Below are 18492 nucleotides of genomic sequence, written 5' to 3' on the forward strand. Positions count from 1 at the left end.
ACTTTTCACTACCCAATCCTTAGAAACTTCAATGGAGCTCAACTTTAGATAAGGACAAACACATGCACATCAAATGAGTTTTCATAGTTAATCATCGGAATTACAACAAGCAAAGCACATTCCAGGATCTCTCGTAATCTTTTTGGCCCGAACATAAAGACTATGCGTTGCTGAAAAAAAACCTTACTGGACACATGAACATTTACCTGGATTCTGAGTTAAATGAAAAGGAGTGAATTGAGGGTCATTTTGATCATCCATTAAAGTCAATCATGCAGCTCCCAAGGAAGCACACCTATCCTATCCTCTGATTTTGCCAAAATTTCAACAGCATAACAGCATAAATGGCTCAAAAGAACAAAAAACCAACCATCATATCTTGGAAAAATTTTGACAGAGTTTCCCCAGAAGTAGAGCAGTAGGAACCCAAAATATAGACTGTATATGTATGTATAAACTGCCAACAATAGGACCCGAGCATCAAGTAGGAATCACTAGTACATAGTCTATCGCGAGGTCACGAAAAGGGTGATCCAGCTACCTGCATCACCGAAAGGATCTCCACATTTGAGAATCCCCCAGCTCAATAAAACCTAATGCTATCGACCCTCACACGAAGGCTTATGCAAATCTCGTATAGCCAAGTCTCAGAAATGACTATCTTCCAGACCAAGTCTCAGAAATAGCTAAGACTGTCAAAAAAAACCCAAGTATGGCTCCACAAAGACGTACAATGGCAGTTTCCACAAGTAACGTACAATACCAACAGACAATGCGCTCAAACTGGCGCCAAATGATGCATACCCACGGCAACTGCAAATGACCTTCACTATCAGTGTATCACTCTACTCCAGCTACCTGTACCTGTGTGAATCATCTGTACCTGTACCTGTACCTGTCCCTGTAACCTGTGGTCTGCAACCTGTAATCCCGAATCTTGAAGCTCGAAGCTCGAAGCTCGAAGCAGAAGGTACTCGAAGAAGATCCTCCGTGCGGACGTCAAAAAAATGTGAGTGGGATGAAAACACACAGAACGCCTCTATAATGACCCGACACACACTCTTGGAAGGATATACACACACACTATGGGACACCACTCGACTTACACAACACACCTGGCCGAAACAGGGAACACACCTATGGAGTGAGAGGAGAGAGACTATGCTTTTATCCACTTCACACAGAGACACGCACACGCACACCCAAAAAACTCAACTCACAAGAGGAGAATTTCTTATGTTTAGATACAATTGAGCTTGGTCCAACACCAATGGGGTAAATATCTCACACAATATGGGTAAAATATGCCAGATACAATCACAAACTGGAGTAGAAGCTTCATTCATAAGAGAAACTTACACAACCAAAACAGCAGAAAAAGAGAGAAATTTGGCAAAATGGACATCACAATCGCGTTTGGAACGTCCCAAAACCTCAATCTACAATGTCAAAGTGCTCAAATCTAACCTCGGATGAGCAGTTTACGACCAAAATGAGCAAAAACACAGTTGCGACTGTTCCTCCTCTTCTTTCCACGTTTTTTTTTGTCTTTTCTCAATTTTTTTAGTTCCTACACTTAGCTTTATCACTTGGGTATCCTTGGCCTTTTGGTTGACCTCAAACGAACCCCGAACAGGCCAAAAACTGACCTTGTAGTGCATAATTGTCACCCTGCTGCATCCATACACGCACCGGACACTCGACTTTTTTCAATAATGCATCCCACCACCACGTGAGGTGGCCCCAAAAAGTGGTCCTCATGATGACCTCTTTGCATAATTATCACAAGAAAACATCCACGTTGTGTCCGTACTCATCCACGTGCAAATATTGACCCCATTCGACCTCCTGACTCCACTAGATGCCATCTGACGCACCTGCTTACCTCATGTCGTCAGCCCACGGATAACTTCCTCGAAAAGTTTTACGTGCTCCCAACTCCTCATTATTATAAAAAGAACACATTGGTACCGATGATAATGAAAATTGATACACTATGTACGTGTTGTCCCACCTATACACATGTGGACCACACGTAACCACTTGGCTTTGGAAAATGGGCAATCCTTTATTCGGTGCACCATGCATGTGTATGTACATATGCACAATCCCTTACTCCAAAAAACTCCTGACAACGCGAGCCAAAATGGCTTTGAAACAATAACCAAGATGTTAAGAAATTACAAGAACCAACCATGGAGAATGGAATGTGATATAAAAACCATCATATATCATTGACATTCACTGAAGTTTTGAGGGGTAATATGGAAATAAGTCACCTCAACAACCATCATCGTTCTGGCTTTCAAATTCGAAGGAATACCAGTTAAATCACAATTCTCATATTCAACTTTATTTTTCTTTCCTGTTGCAAAAAAGGCCTGGACGTTGAGAAACCATACTAGCTTGCTATGTAAATAATTCTGATTGTGAACTCATACAAAGTTAAAAGGTAGCTTCTGCTGATAGTTTTCTAATACAATACCTTCAACTTTATGTTTAAAAAAAGACGTCAACCAATCATAAAACTAACAAATTTTTGACTCCTCAAAGTTTACATCCTGGACTACTTACAACTTCCAAATATCTTGATAAGATAACAAAGCAGAATGCCGCTTTCGCCGGCCTCCTTGAACTTCCTCCTTGCTTCAACTTACCTTCTTCTCCCTCCTTTGCCTTCCAAAGTTTACATATCTAAGCACAAGTAAAGAAAGCACTACTTTGATGCCATTGCAACTTGAGCTCAAAATTCCCTCCATGTTCAATTCTAGGGTGTCACTTACTTCACCCAAAGGAAGAAAAAGAAGACGACACATCAAACCTTCAAAGACTTTGATATCAAGGAATCACCCTCAAAAAAGGCAGGTTTTTGGAAGGAATGAACCAAAACAAGGAGAGATGGAACTATAGAATTACATGATGCCAGAATATTAAGGGGAAACAAAAACAACATTATCTCCAACTCTATACAAAAAGCAAGGCTTAAATATGTCACTTTCTATCACCGAAGCTATCATAACCTCTGGAATTCTTTCAAGCAGGTAAAGGAAGAGGAAGTAAAGGTACTAAGCAGTTCAGCCAACTATTAGAACACAATCAAAAACATTGCCAAATTACACGCTCCTAGTTTTAACCCTCAGCCCTACTACTTAATATAACATACTAACGCTCTCAGGGCAAGCAACGTCGGTGTTGTGATTTTGGCTTAGCATTTTTGTGGTTTGCTGCAGGGCATTTCAGCACTAATTGATGATGGTGGGGGCCTTGCACGTGTGCAGGATCTTGATATATATCAACTTACCCAGTGAAAAACACAAAAAACCCATATTAAGTGCACTTCAGTTGAAACAACTTAAAACCACTTAGATACAGCCTAACACTCTGCCACTGGCACACTTCACACACCACCCAACAGTTCAAATTCACAGTTGTGACAAATGAAGAAGCAATGCCAAAACAGGTCATCTTACAAAGTCTTGAGAACGTAGAACAGCAGAAGAAGCTTATCTGGACAAGCCTCAGTAAGAGGGTGGGTGTTAGGCGTTACAAACAAGCCGCAATTCACAATATTATGTAGAACCTTTGACGAGAACAACTAGTGTTGCTGAGTACACGTTAACTATTCAAGAGTACCATAGCTACCCAACCTACTCAAGGCGAGCACGCTTCTTTTTCTTCAAATTCTCAAAAACCTCATAAATATCAGCACTCGTAATCGCTTTTCCTGATTCACGGGAGGCCTGCATACACAACCAGCATACCAACATATCATCATCTCTAAATGGAAGTATCAAACAATATCAAGAAGCATTTCACAACCACAAATACGTACAAAAAAAGCAGACAGCTCACTGGTCATTTCACTAAGGCCATGCATGAACTCAATTTTCCCCACATGGCTCATGCCATTGAGAAAAGAAAGGTCTTGGCGGCTGCATGCATCCATCTTCTCTTTCCTTTTCTCCTTAGCCACTTCTTCATACTTGGTGATTGTGTCATCCGCGTCCATCAGGAAGCTTACGTGCTTCTTGGCATACCTCTCTAAGCAAGCATTGCACCTACATAATTGTGACCGCCAGTTTTTGATAAGAAACAAAGCTTTGTCTGTCCAAATACTTGAAATTGTGTTCTGCTGCTCAGCGCAATGGTTCAAACTGCCATTCTCACCATTCTGGACAGATCCAGAAGCTTCTCCAGATAATATCTTGCAAGGTTGACTCGCATTTGAACAATCTGCCTTATTTTTATCTGTCCCATTACTACAAATTGCTCCTCCATGGATCAAATTTCGGTCCATTGATTCCTGTTTCAAGGATTCTGACTGCTGTGCCTGTAAAGTGTTGGTTTCCTCTTTCAAGGTATCCGATTGATGGGTCTGTAAGGTGTTGATTTCGGTCAAGGCGACTTTCTCAGCAGTTCGAGAAGGCTCTGGTACTGCTACATTCGTTTCAGATGCTCCTTCCACCCCCTCCTCCATAATCCCATTGCTCCGCCGATCCAAAGCAGAAACTGGTAAGAATTCGGCAGGCACCTCAGGGGAGGTGCTATTATGAAGGGGCACCATCAGAGTTCTGTAATGCGACAAGAAGTCCAAGGACACTGCACAAACTTGGCATATCACCTCATCAAAGCATGGCTCACCCTCCTCGTCTCGTGGAACCTGCTTCAGACATAAAAACAAAGGCCCAAAACAAGAGACTTGAATTTGCTGACACCAATTACAAGACAAGAGCATCCACAAAGTAAATATACCCATACCTCTTCAGTTGACGCAAGTCCAAGATGAGCTTCGTGAAACCAGTCCTCACAGATACAGCACTGAAGCATCTCCCCCATGTCTTCTACAGCATCGGGATCTGGATATGGCCGATTGCAAGCACAGTACAGCCCCTTGTAATTCTTATTGTAGACATTTTCCTCATTCACTGAATCCTTGCTGCTAAACAGCTTGCATGCCCCAATACCGAACTTGGAATTGCCACAATCACATCGAAAATGTCTTCTTGTCCAAATTTCAATGATCTGACAGACAGCCACATTAGCATCTTCTGGCACTCTTCTCCATTTAGAAGACGGGATGCAAAATGAAGAGATAAAGTCAAATCAAAGATAGTTTCAATTCGTACCTCATGCCCATCGTGGCAGTTCATTGAGCATGCCGTGCACACACCGGCATTGCCATCCGGACAACACGTGATGCAGGAAAAGACTGCCTGTCTAGGCAGATATCCTTTGGGATAAGTGCACTCTTTCCCATCATCTCCACCCAAAATCATGTCTACTTCCTGTAAAGGCAGGACAACATCTGTGTATTAATGTAACGTGGCCAAATACATGACCTCCCCAGGGAACATTCACATCTGTGTGAAGAACAAGACATTGCGTGCGAGAACGCGTGGTCAAAAAGACTCAGCTCATCGACATGTCCACATGCCTCAGGACGAAAACAACAGCAGGAAAGAATTGAAAGGCAATTGTTTGTTACCAATTCCTGCGCTTCGAGGCCTTCAACATATTCGTTGATGGTCAAGACCCCCTCTTCGTCTTCTGTTATGGGGCCCTCTTCCTGCGCTTCAGCCCCTCCATTTGCAGCGGAGTTTGAACCCATGTTCCCAAAGCTTGAGCCCCAGAAATTTGCCTAAATCAATTTTGCTAGGGTGAGGATGAGGGTGACCGTATGTGCGCAGGGAGAAGGGGAGAGAGAGAGAGAGAGAGAGAGAGAGAGGAACGACGGACGCGAGCTGCTCCCGTTCAGTGCACAAGGGGCAAGATCTTCCCGCCAAGACACTGCACCATTTGATACTGCCAGGAAATAAGGGACACTCCTAATTTACCGAGCTATTTCGCCATTAGAATTTCCGGTTATTAATTACTCAAAATGACATTCAAGAATTGCACCCACACACACTCTGTCATGGTCACTCATTGACACACCCCTCCGGAGGTGGGATCAATGGTCCACATTAGGCGTCACGAGGCAGGTGCAATCCGGGTCGTCCAATCATTTTGGACTAGGTGTAAACTAAGTGTGAACTCGGGAGGTATGTGCACGACGCCAAATTAGGTGTGAACTCGATGTGAACTAAGTGTGAGCTTGGTGTGGACTTGGGAAGGTATATACACCACACCAAGTTTGGTGTGAACTCGATGTGAACTAAGCCCGAGCTACGTGTGAACTAGGTGTGAACTTAACCGCGACGACGTAATCTATAAACTCAACACACACATCCCTTTGAATGAATACGCGATAGCTTAACGATTAGAGTCAATCCCAAGGGGGAGAAAGGGAACGGGTTCAAGCCCTAAGTCTGAAAACATATGAGTCTTTTGCATTCCCTGGGCAGTCCAACGGTCACGATCAACTGGCGATTGTAAGCCGTTGATCCCACCTCCCAAAAGGAGATGTCAATTAGTGACATGGATTGTCTACCTTGGATGATCTTAATTACTCGAAGTGGCATTCAAGAATTGAACCCACACAATGTCGCCCTCAGAAGTTCTTCACATTTTTTCTAAGCCACTAGAGCTTGCGACCATGCTGAAGCGCTTGCGCTCTATGTGTTTAATGAAGCAATGCGCACAACGTCCCCCCCCCCCCCCCCCCCCCCCCCCCCCCCCCCCCCCCCCTCCTTACATCCTACTACGACGACAGGCCTTGAGTTCTCTCTCTCTCTCTCTCTCTCTCTCTCTCTCTCTCTCTCTCTCTCTCTCTCTCTCTCTCTCTCTCTCTCTCTCTCTCTCTCATTGACTACTCGTAATTCAAATTCAAGCCCAATCAACTCCTGATGGTAGATACAATTCGTTTCTGTTGCTTGGCTTCAAGTCATGCATGGCATCTTCTGAAATTCCTATAAAAAGAATTTTCAAAATTGGGTACACCATACCACCACACGTACCAATTACCTTGCTAAAAATCATCTAGGTCATCAATCTTTGAAGGATTATATCTCAATATAAAGAGATATAATGGGTAAGTGTGCGATGTTTCTGCTTACACTTATCATAGGCTTTCTAGTTTCTCTACTTCTCATTAGAAGAAGAAACTCTTTCCGAAAAGCAGCTTCAAACTTTGCCCAGTTTTTTGGGAGAGTACTAAATCTAGCATAGGAATCTAACTAATGTAATTAGGAGATACTAATCACTTGCAAGCTCTGATAGCACATGTATGTCTATGGTGGATAGATCAACGAGACATTCACCATAGTGAGAGCTTCATAACAAAATTAGGAGCAAATAGATTAGAGAATGCACTCAATAAAATGAAAATGGACTTTCTTGATTGATTAGAATGAGAGAGAGATTACAAGTTAAGCATGATTTCCTTATATAGGCTCAATGGTGGAAAGTGAAAATTGAGGCAAGAAAGATATGCATCACAAGTGGAAAGGGGACAAGTAGCATGTGTGCTACAACATGTAGCTTGTGGCTCTAAAGTATAGCATGTGTGCATGGAATGAGAAGCATGTGTTAGGTATTTCTATGTAGGAGATTGTATCCATGCACATAGGGGTGATGCTTGTATGCTTGGCTTTACGGATTGTTCATGGATTGAGTGTAAGCTAAAAGGCTTACCTCTATAGAGGGCACATAGCATGCATCAAGGTAGCTCTTGATCTCGTCAACAATACCTTCACCACCTAGCATCACAATGGTTTCTCAATCATGACCCTTATATAGGTGCTTGTACAAATACTTCACAACACTAATAGTAGACCACACTTTACCATTGATGCATGCTTTATGTCTCATCAAAAGAAAGAGATTGTGAGGCACCATCCATTGATTGTATAACTTCTTTCCTTTCATGGTCACATATTTTCCATCGTCCCTTCTCATGTAGGTGTGATGCCCATTGCTATCAAGCATCATGGAAACACAAAACTTTCGAGGATACTTGAACCTATTCTTTCCTTCTCTCATACAAGGAAATTGTGGGTACTTAGTGCTATAGGGGCCATGTACATTAGAGTGACAACTTATCTCATATAGCCCAAGGAAACATTGTTTATCAAGGAGTTTTGCGCAAACCAATATATTATAGTCAGCTAATTCCATAGGTTTAAATATCTGCTTGCAAGAATCAACAAAATGTGTGCATGGGGTAGGCCTCTCTTTTGAAACTCGATTGGCCTACTATATATGCAAACAATTACCTTTTAGTCAATTGAGACATCATATCCCTAAAGTTTTGGTAGAATGCCCTACTCACCAAATCCGGATGGTCTGAAGAGTCTTGTCTAGGTAATAACTCAGCTTGTATCTCTCTCCAACATGGATTACAAGTCAACATTATGAATAAATTAGTTTTTCCTTTCTTTTGCACTATAGCCATAGAGTCATGATACAACTAAGGCATATATCTTGTCTCTTGGGTGAATGAAGATGGTAAGACAATTCATTGGCATGTTTGTCTACCAATGACTCTTTTGGCTCCATCTCCTATCCCAACTAGATTTACCAAACTTGCATATAATTCAGCCCAAAGTGTGTCTTGGTGATTCTCAATGGCGATGAGGTGTTCTTAGTTTGTTTGCCATAGATGCAATACTCACACATAGAAAAATCATAATGACTTAACATAGGCAAGTAACCCAAATGAGCTAGTGTTTTCACTTTGTTTTGGCTCATATGGCACCTAGTCGGCCTTGCCACAACTCAATATATGATAGCTCAGCTATGGACATACAATCCTCTTTTATACATGAAACAAACTAGACTCAAACATTCCATGCTTTTGACCTCTAAGAATCACAAGAATTTTCTTTCTAATTGTCCATGATCCATTTCCAAAAGTGGTCGTGTAACCCAAGTTGTCAAGTTGACTAATAAATATCAAACTCTTCGCTAACTTGGAAACATGTCTGACATTCTTGACTATGAATTCCGTGCCATTATGTGTAACTAGCTTGATGTCTCCAACACCATGTATCTCAAGCTCATAGACGTCATCGAGCTTCACTTTGCCACGAGTACGTGCATACATAGAGAACCATTCTCTATGAGGTGTCAAATGGAAATTGACTCCAGAATCTATGATCCAATTCTGATCAAAGCTAGCATCTTGTGCAATAAGAGTATCTAGACTAAGATCTACTGTAAAGACTAGAGCATCTAAGGAAGTTTGGACCTCATGCACATCTACAATCTTAGGAGACTTAGGAGACTTAGCCTTTTCCATCATTGTCAGACTTCTTGCTGTCTTGAGACTTTTTCTTGTCTCTTTGCCATGCGTGATAATCTTTCTATAAAAGTCATTTCATTTGGCAATGATAGCACTCAACATTGCACAAAGAACCTCTAGATTTGCTTTGAAATTTTTGGTGATCCTTACTTTTGGCACAATTTTGAGTGTGACCTCTCTAACCTTTGCCATTGGCAACATATGCATCAATTGCTTTGCAGGCTCCATAGAGTTCCCGTGTATCTTGTCACTCAGTAGATTGGAAACTACAACATCATAGATCAACTTGTCCTCATGTGCATAGTACATTTTCTGTGTCTCTTCCTAAGTAGGATGGAGACTACAACATCATAGGCAAACTTGTCCTCACACACAGAGTAGACTTCTTGTCTATCTCTTTCCGAGTAGACTGAAAACTAGAACCAACTTGTTCTAAGGTGTAGAGTTTCTCATCGTTGTGCAAAATATGTCCCATGAAGATGGTAAAGAGAAAATTAACAATATGGATTGCGCTTCGTCATCAAACTCCAATTGGTGTGATGTCAATCGATCAAAAAATACATTGAATGCATTCAAGTGCTTGGAAATTATGTCATCTTCTTTCATGCAAAGCTAAAAAATCTTCTTCATCAAATAAATTTTATTACTTGTGCTTTTGCTCTCATATGTATTGCATAGCTTGTTCTATAAGGATTTATCAGTAGCTTCAACCACTATGGTGAAATACATAGATTTGGCCAAGTATAAGCAAATAATGGACCTAGCTTTTGCATCTAGCATCCATTTTGCTTTCATATAACCATCTCCCTCTACACACTCAAAGATTTTCTCTATTGACCTTTTTGGGTTAACACACCTTACATTTGCTCTTTCCACATAGAAAAATGTGTGCCAACGATCTTTGTAATATTGTAAATGTCCTTCTCAATAGAAGTGGACACTTTTGCAAGACTTTAGAACTACTTCAAGAATGCCAAAAGTTATGGGAAAAAAACCTGACAAGATTTTGACAGAACCTTCTTTGTAACAAGAGCAATATCTCAAGTGTATGCTAGTTAGCACAGTGGGCATGGTGGTTAGCATAGTTTGTATGCTAGTTAGCATGCATAGATAGACTTGTAGGAAAAAGCTGGTAGAGTCTCCTTTGTACATGGAGTGAAAACTTGACCCTAATGATGCATAAAAAGCATAAGATCAATGTAAAAGAGTGAATTTGGGCATAAACTATCAACTATCACTGACAAATGAACGACTACCATATGCGGCATCAAGCAAAATATCCCATAAAATACATAACCTATGGCAACGATATGGAAATGGAGAACTCCAACAACTTGTATCACCAAAGGTATCTCAACATTTGAGAATACCCCATTTCAAAAAAACCTCATGCAAGACCCTCCAAAAGGATAAGTAGACACAAGACACTAGCCACAATCTTAGAGAGGGCTCTTTTGGTTGGAGTCTTAGAAATGGCCAGGACTGCCAAAATGGCTCCCCAAGAAGTATAGTGGACAGTAACTGCAACTCAACATACGTGAGTAAGAGCCATGTACAAACATGCACTAGAAACTAATGCAATCAATGGGCTTACGAGAGCTCAAAAGAGCTCTATGACATTCTAAGTGCTAAAAAATTGCATCTATCAGTGTTGCCCCTATATCCCTAGAAAACCTATAATTCTTGTGTCTAAAATAATTGACAAACTAGAGAAAATCAAGATCTATGTCCCAAAAATAACCATAGGTGTCATACATGATGCCAACATGTATATGGCAAGTTGTAACCTCTTTGAAAAATGCATAGAGTTTAAAAGCACTTGTGAACTGCAAAAGAGATGTATGCTTGGCTATATGTCCCCCTTGTAAGCCTACCGTGAGCGTATGAGAAACCTGTATTTCAGTGTTGATCCAAAGCCGATGTCATTTTCCATTGTTGGATGGAAGTGTTGAAAACATCGATGCTTGAAAATTGAAACATTGAAGCCAATGTGCTCACCAAACGAGTGCTAAAAGTGCCAAAAAAGGGCGTCAGATATTGCGTGTCAAAATTTGGATGCCAACGAGAAATTATTTGTCTATGTCATTGAGGAAAAATCGAGACTAGGTGTTGATGGTAGGTCAAGAAAGGCTGCCGATGTCAAAGGTACCGAGGGAGGTCAAAGCTGAGATGGTGCCAAAAAATAAGGCTATATGTCAAAGGAGAGCCAAGCCGCTCTTTCTTGCTCTCGCTACCAAAAATGCCAAAAATCTAGAAATTTGAATCGAGGTTGATGTTGCCGATGAGGTCAATATCAAAATCAACAAAGCTGATGGAGGAGAGAGTCTGATTCTCTCTCTCTCTCTCTCTCTCTCTCTCTCTCTCTCAAACAAATGTCCAAGATCAAAATTTGATCATGCATGCACACACTATGTACACCATGCACTCACCTTGTTACACTCCCTTGCCGATGCAAAGCCTACACACATAAGTTATGTGTGTGTGTGTGTGCGTACGCGTGCGCGCATAATTTTCATCCTTGCAAGAAAAGGGTGCCTTGTAATCTCTCTCTCTCTCTCTCTCTCTCTCTCTCTCTCTCTCTCTCTCTCTCTCTCTCTCTCTCTCTCTCTCTGGATAAATGCCTCTTTTCACTCCTACTATGTGCGTGTGTGTGCTCGCGCGCACGTGTTACTTTCTCTTTCTCTCTCCCTCTCGCTTCTTTTTTGTTAAATGTCTCATTATCTGTGTGTGTGTGTGTGTGTGTGTGTGTGTGTGTGTGTGTGTGTGTGTGTGTGTGTGTGTGTGTGTGTGTGTGTGTGAGAGAGAGAGAGAGAGAGAGAGAGAGAGAGACATTACTAAAAAAAGTGTGTGTGTGTTGAATGATTATTTGTTAGAGATATACATTTTTTAAGTGTTTGTAGCACATCTAAAAATGAATCTCGAGACATGCTAAAGCTACTTTAGAAGGGTGGATGTCTCACACAAAATCTTCACGAAAGCGAGAGGATTCACCATGGGAGTGCTAGCCAATGCATGTTTTTCTCGCAAAGAATAAAGAAGAAACAAGAATGAATCTTGTGTCCTAAGAGTCACTTATCATGCTTCTGTAAGACCAAGGAAATCCACAAAAATAAAGGCTAGGTGACTGGTTTGCAAAAAGACATTGATGACGTCACTATAGATTTGGAATGTACGAGACCTCCACATGTGAAAGGGTACTACACCATGCTAAAATCAATGGGAAAAGGTGATTCATATTTTGGCTCACCTATGGGATAAATGAATCATCAAACGTCAAAGTGCTATGAGCCACCACACCTACATTTTCTAGTAGGAAATCTCCTTGTGTACATAGTATTCTACTACTATGCAAATGAGATGCCCTAATTTCCTTGTTTACATAGTATTCTACCACTATGAAATAAGATGCCCTAATGATATCATGGGTCCATAAAGGCTCATAAGGAAAAGAGAAAATGCCAACCTAATTGTCATCAAATTCACCATTTTTTGAAGGAAACGTATATTCCACCACCTGTAGGTCTTTCTAGAACTCCCTCCATGATGCCCCCTTGCCCTCTATTAACAAAATTTGTGGAAAACTCATTAGATCCCCGGGTTTGATGCAAAATTGGCTTGTTTTGCCTCTCTCTCTCTCTCTCTCTCTCTCTCTCTCTCTCTCTCTCCAACTTCACCCATTAATCTTATTCACCACAAAAACCCCCTTATTTTCAACCAAATCTATTCCATTTAGCTCTTCTAATCAGCCCTCCCAAGCTTCCATGGCTGCATTTCATCCCCTTCCTCTCCCTTGTATGTGTGTGCACTAGTTACATACGCTACCATGACTAGGAATCTTGAAATTATCATAAACAATTAGAGATTCATAAAACCCCCTTATCAAACATCCAAAATTTCACTCCCTCCCATTCTAAGGAACCCCAAAAACTCAAAAAAGACTTTATCCCTTCACCTCTCTCTTTACTGCCATGTGTTGTGCACACATACACATAGCTCACTATTCCTTCTCTTTCTTTATCTCTTTCTTCATCAAATATTGTGAGATGAAGGATCAAGCTCTCTCAAATTCTTCAAGGTTAAAGCTAAGATCCATCAACTAAAGTGGTGAAGATGATCATTTCAAGTGGCAAAGTGAAGATTCTAGGAGGCATCCACACAAGGACAAAGTGGTGGCTCCCAAGGTATCTCGATTTATCTTCCCTTATTAGCTTCCTTAATTGTAATCATCTTGAGGAGGCTATATAAAGAGGTTTAAACTTAGCCTATGGGACATGTAATTCACTTTATCTTCTCCATGTTGTAGCTTTCCTTGATTGTGCACTTGGTGCAACACTAGGTCACACTACTTGGTATTTGTGAGGCATGCTATGCTTTACACATTTCTCATTGTTCAATTTCAGCTATGGATGTATGTTTACATGAATAAAATATGTCCCTTCCTTGGAGTAGCATATGTTTTCTTTTCTCTTTGTTCCTCTTCTTCTTGGTGAAGAGTTTGTTGTTGTGTTGGAGCTTGCTTGAATGCCTGACTTGTAGTGGGTGTGCCATGGTAAGAGAGTCATGTATTGTGTTTTTAGAGTATGATCAAGCTTTCATAGCCATTTCTCGAGTGTCATTTCCCCCAAGCTTTCATAGCCATTTCTCGAGTGTCATTTCCCCCTGTCCCCCTTCTCCACTTCTTCTACTTTTGTGTTGTGGTGCCGGCGTGTGTGAGCAGGTATGCCCCCCGAGCCATTTTGCATGCAGAGAGAGAGAGAGAGAGAGAGAGAGAGAGAGAGAGAGAGAGAGGTGTTGTGTGTGGCAGGGGTTTGTGGATTGAAATGAGCTGTGAAATGTGTTTGGGTAGCTGGTTTTAGCAAGGGTGGGTGTGCGGTGTCAACGGTGTGTGATCGAGTGCGGGTTTGCTTGTGGTAAGAGTGTATGTCCATTGGTGTGTGTGCAGACGAGGTCTACTAGTGAAAGTGTGAAGTTTTGAAGGCGTTCTTTGAGAGGGCAAGGGTGTTGTGAATGCCGTGAGCTATAAAGAGGTCTTGTGTTGTGTGCTAGGTGTCCTCCCTATTCTCCCTCTCCATCTTCTTGAGGAGCACACTGGTTGCTCCTGTTTGAAGGTGAAGTGATGGTTTGGCAATGCCAGAGGTGCAATTTTTGAAGAGCAAGTGCTGTGGTTGGGTTTTTTGATTTTGAATGGGTTGAAGATGAAGAAACTTGGCTCCACTATTATCAAGAGATGAAGGTGCAATGCAGGTTTTTTTGCTCCTGGTTCATGGTAAGGCAAGGAGATGGTAGAACGGTCTACGTGAAGAAGAAAAGACAGATTGGGAGGCCTTGGAAGCGGCCTTTCGGAGCAGATTTGTGGCAGATGCACAACTAGATAAAGTGAAGCAAAAGATGGATGGGTTAAAGCAAAGTTTAGAAGGTGATCGTCGAGCGTTTGAGTGGGAGTTCGAAGCCCTTTGGGGACGGCCTATCAAGTAAATTGCTGCAAAAAATGTTACTTTTTTGAAGTTGAGCAAATTCATGGATTGCCAGCGTGAGGAGGTTTTAGACAAAATGGAAATAGATGGCCCTATGCCATATGAAGAGGTGGTGGCTTTAGCGAGAGCATGGACTAAGAAGATTTGGAAGAAGCGCCATGCTAGAAAAGGATGGTCAAGTCAAGTGGTGCCAAAGCAGGTTGATGCACTGGAGGTCAAGCCGAAGTTGGTGCAAAGGGATTTTTTGATATGAGAGGAACCAATGGTTCTATGGTTGTAGAGATCTGGGGAGGTTTTTGTGCTAGTTAGATGAGCTCCATCTTTGGAAGAAGTGAGGGTGGCTCCCAATGAGGTAAAGGATGCACGAACTTGACCAGATATGGTTGGTTGATCTCCATTGGTGTGTGCTAGGGATCAAAAGGTGAGGTTTGTAGATGAGATTGAGTTGATAAAGTTGGAGGGGGTTCCAGATCTCAAGACAAAGGAGGAGGTTGAAACGAACGATAGAAGTTCTTTGGATGCAAATACGACTTGGGAGATGATTCATCCCATTCAAGTATGAGGAGTTTGATCTCTTGCATGTGGGAAGAAATGCGATGAATATTTGTAAGGAGCAGGGAGAAGTGTAGGCCAATATGCTGTACATAAGCCAAGTGGAGGAGTCCAAAAAGGTGAAGACATGCAGGTGAAGATGATATGTGGTGCCATGCTGATGACTATGCTCATTAGGGTTGTGGTGGAGTGTGCTACAATGGTGCAACAAGTACGTAGCTCTATTGAAAAGGATAAGATGGCCTTGACTATAAAAGGAGAGCAGATAGATAGTACAATATGTAGTGATTTCTTTTCTTCTTTGGCTGAGGATGTGGCAATAGAACAGATGCTTGAAGAGGAGGCAAGTGAAGTCAACAAGGTAGAGGTGTTGATTGACCTTGATGGATTAGTCGATGAGGAAGGGCTTGGTGATGCTGGGATTGAGGATGTTACGAATGTGGAGGAAAGCATGGAGCAGGAAGTAGAAGAGTTTCCAGAGTAGCAAGTGTGTTATGGCGGATGGAGAATAATCCCAGGTTGAGGCTTTGTCCGAGCTTTCAAAGGAGATATGTGTGTCATGGCTGAAAGGTATGCTAGTGAGTGCGGCTGAGGAGTGGGTGATCCGTCACAGATATAGAGTTTTCTTGAGGAGGACTCCGCTTTACATGGTTGGGAGGGAGGGCACGTATATATATGTGCAGTGAATTGGGCAGAATGCCAATGGATGCTCAAAGTGGTGAAGGTATGTAGTGGGTAGCTTGTGTGCATGATTGGCGGTGTGCTAGGTTGCAGCACTATAGGGAGGTGTTTCAAGTGGATGGTTGCGATCAGTACTACGTATGTTTGCAATCAGTACCAGGTTTGAAGTGGGAAGTATGCCAATGGATGCTCGAAGTGGTGAAGGTATGTAGTGGGTAGCTTGTGTGCATGATTGGCGGTGTGCTAGGTTGCAGCACTATAGGGAGGTGTTGCAAGTGGATGGTTGCGATCAGTACTACGCATGTTTGCAATCAGTACAAGGTTTGAAGTGGGAAGTATGCCAATGGATGCTCGAAGTGGTGAATGTATGCTATGGGTAGCTTGTGTGCATGATTGGCGGTGTGCTAGGGTGCAACACTACAGGGAGGTGTTGCAAGTGGATGGTCGTGATCAGTACCAAGTATTTGACCCAGGTGGTGGCCATGCTATGATGTAGGCATTTGGATAGCCTGCTTAAGAAGAAGCAACAAGTAGCAGGAGATAGAGCTTTGTACATACCATGTACATGTGTTTGTGGTTTTCTAGTATGCTTGGTTGCTTGTTTGGTGTTGAAATTTTTGAGTTCAATAAGCGTGTTTGTGGTTGAACATGAATGTTCAACAAGGGGGCTGGGCAATGATGGTGCAACCAAAGTTGGTCGGTGCTGTGAACAGTGCAATGCAGTTCTAGGGATGTCTACAGGTGCATGTTAGAGTGCTGAAGCAAGTATGAAGGCCCCGTGCATGCAAGTAATGGTTGGGATGTATGCTTAAAGTGGGTTTTTAGGCCGAGAAGGCTCCATGGTGGGCCAATCAAGTTGGAAAATTGAGGTCTTTGAAGTGCTAAGATTGTGCCCTATAGAATGTGGTGTTCAAGATGCTCTACAAGCCGGTTTAGACGGCTCCTTAAATGGAGCTACGGTGTGAAAGATATCATATTTCAAAGTTGGAACGCTTTGCAGATTCTTGATGGATAGGGCAGTTTGCAGATAGATGGCCAGAGATGATGCCAATGGATATATTTGAAGTGCTCAAGTTGTGGTGCATGCCGGTCTTTCTGGATCATCAATTGGAGCTCAGATGGGCAAGTTATGGCCAATTGAAGTTTAATCGGGGGCTAGTTGTGGAGTAATTTGACTACCTTGGTAGGCATGCCATTTGGAGTTTTTTTTGGGCTCACTAGGGTTCTAGAGGATAGGATGCACTATGTGGAGTCAACTAAAGTCGACGACTCATCAATCGGAGTCGCGGTTACTAAGATATGCCCGATCAAACTTGGGTGCAATTGCCAGAGGCGTGATGCCGAATGATTTCCCCCATCTTTAGGGTGTTGATTTGCGATCCCAAGAGAGTCAAAATGCGAAAAGGATCAATGGGGTCTATATTCAAGAAGCTGAGGTTTCACTCAGGCTTTATGGCTTGGGCATCTAATCCCTGAGCAAAACATGGCAAGGCTTTCAATGTAGGAGAAAAAAAATTGATCTTTATAAAACTTTATGAGTGGTTTTTAACTGCCACAAAGGGTGGGCACACCCAATTCTGCCATGTGGTAGGGGTAGTAAACCCATATGTAGAAGCATGAGGTAGAAGTGCATCATATTAGAGTTGGGGCATGCCCCTGGTATTGTGAACAAAGGGGTGAGAGAGGGTGCTCTCCCTCTTGGTGGCGATGGTGAGCGCTGACGTTGTGTGCGGCGCTCTCAGGTGGTTTTGAAGATGTGACCGATGGCAACCGCTATTGGCAATGCTATTGGATGACATTGATGACATGGAAGAGCCCATAAGGGGCCTTTTCCCACGTCCTAAGAGGCAAAAAATTCCCTCCCACTACCGAGGTCGCTAGTGCTAGGAAGGGAGGAGCAAGTTCCAAGGTGAGTTCCAAGTTGAGAGAGAGAGAGAGAGAGAGAGAGAGAGAGAGAGAGAGAGAGAGAGAGAGAGAGAGAGAGAGAGAGAGAGAGAGAGAGAGAGAGAGAGAGAAGTGAAGTGCAAGCTTGTAAAGTGCCAAGGGGCACTAGCAATATTGCTTGTGCTCCCTCCCTCGGCTCAAGAAGAGGAGCAAATGGAAAAAACACAAGCAAAGGGCACCGCCCTCAGAGAGTTTCAAAAGTCAGCCGCCACATGAACCAATAAGGAAGCAGATACTAAACATGAATGGAACCCCCCTATAAGGGGCATTTTTTGTACAATTTAGGGCCGTTTTGCGTGCCCGTTTGGCGGCAGGCCAAGGAGAGTGAGTGTGTTTTGCTTGGGGCTTCTTTGTGCAGATGTGTGTGCCTGCAAAGCCCAACGAGAGTGTTTTTTTTTGTCGGGCCACCAAGTGGTTGTGTTTTTGCTTGGAGCTTCATTGTGTAGAGGTGTGTGCCTATAGAGCCCAAGGAGAGTGTTTTTTTTTTGCCGAGCCACCAAGTGGGTGTGTCGTCTGTTGTAAGAGAGTTATGTATGGTACTTTTAGAGTACGATCAAGCTTCCATAGCCATTTCTTGAGTGTCATTTCCCCCTACCCTCCCTCTCCACTTCTTCTGGTTTTGTATCATTGTGCTGATGTATGTGAGTAGGTGTGCCATCG

General features: G+C 42.5%; 1 protein-coding gene across 1 annotated transcript; it reads right to left on the minus strand.

The window, feature by feature from the left end:
• Nucleotides 1-3449: 3449 nt before the first annotated feature.
• Nucleotides 3450-5813, minus strand: LOC147461072 (PHD finger protein-like protein). The gene is made up of 5 exons (XM_086508700.1): nt 5486-5813; nt 5127-5285; nt 4759-5022; nt 3833-4660; nt 3450-3740 (listed from the first exon to the last, which is right to left on the minus strand). The coding sequence occupies exons 1-5, from the start codon at nt 5606-5608 to the stop codon at nt 3648-3650; spliced, it is 1467 nt and encodes a 488-aa protein (XP_086364826.1). The 5' UTR covers nt 5609-5813; the 3' UTR covers nt 3450-3647.
• Nucleotides 5814-18492: the final 12679 nt, after the last annotated feature.

This window comes from Adiantum capillus-veneris, chromosome 3 (assembly GCF_014529385.1).
Source record: "Adiantum capillus-veneris isolate H3 chromosome 3, ASM1452938v2, whole genome shotgun sequence".
NCBI lineage: Eukaryota > Viridiplantae > Streptophyta > Polypodiopsida > Polypodiales > Pteridaceae > Adiantum > Adiantum capillus-veneris.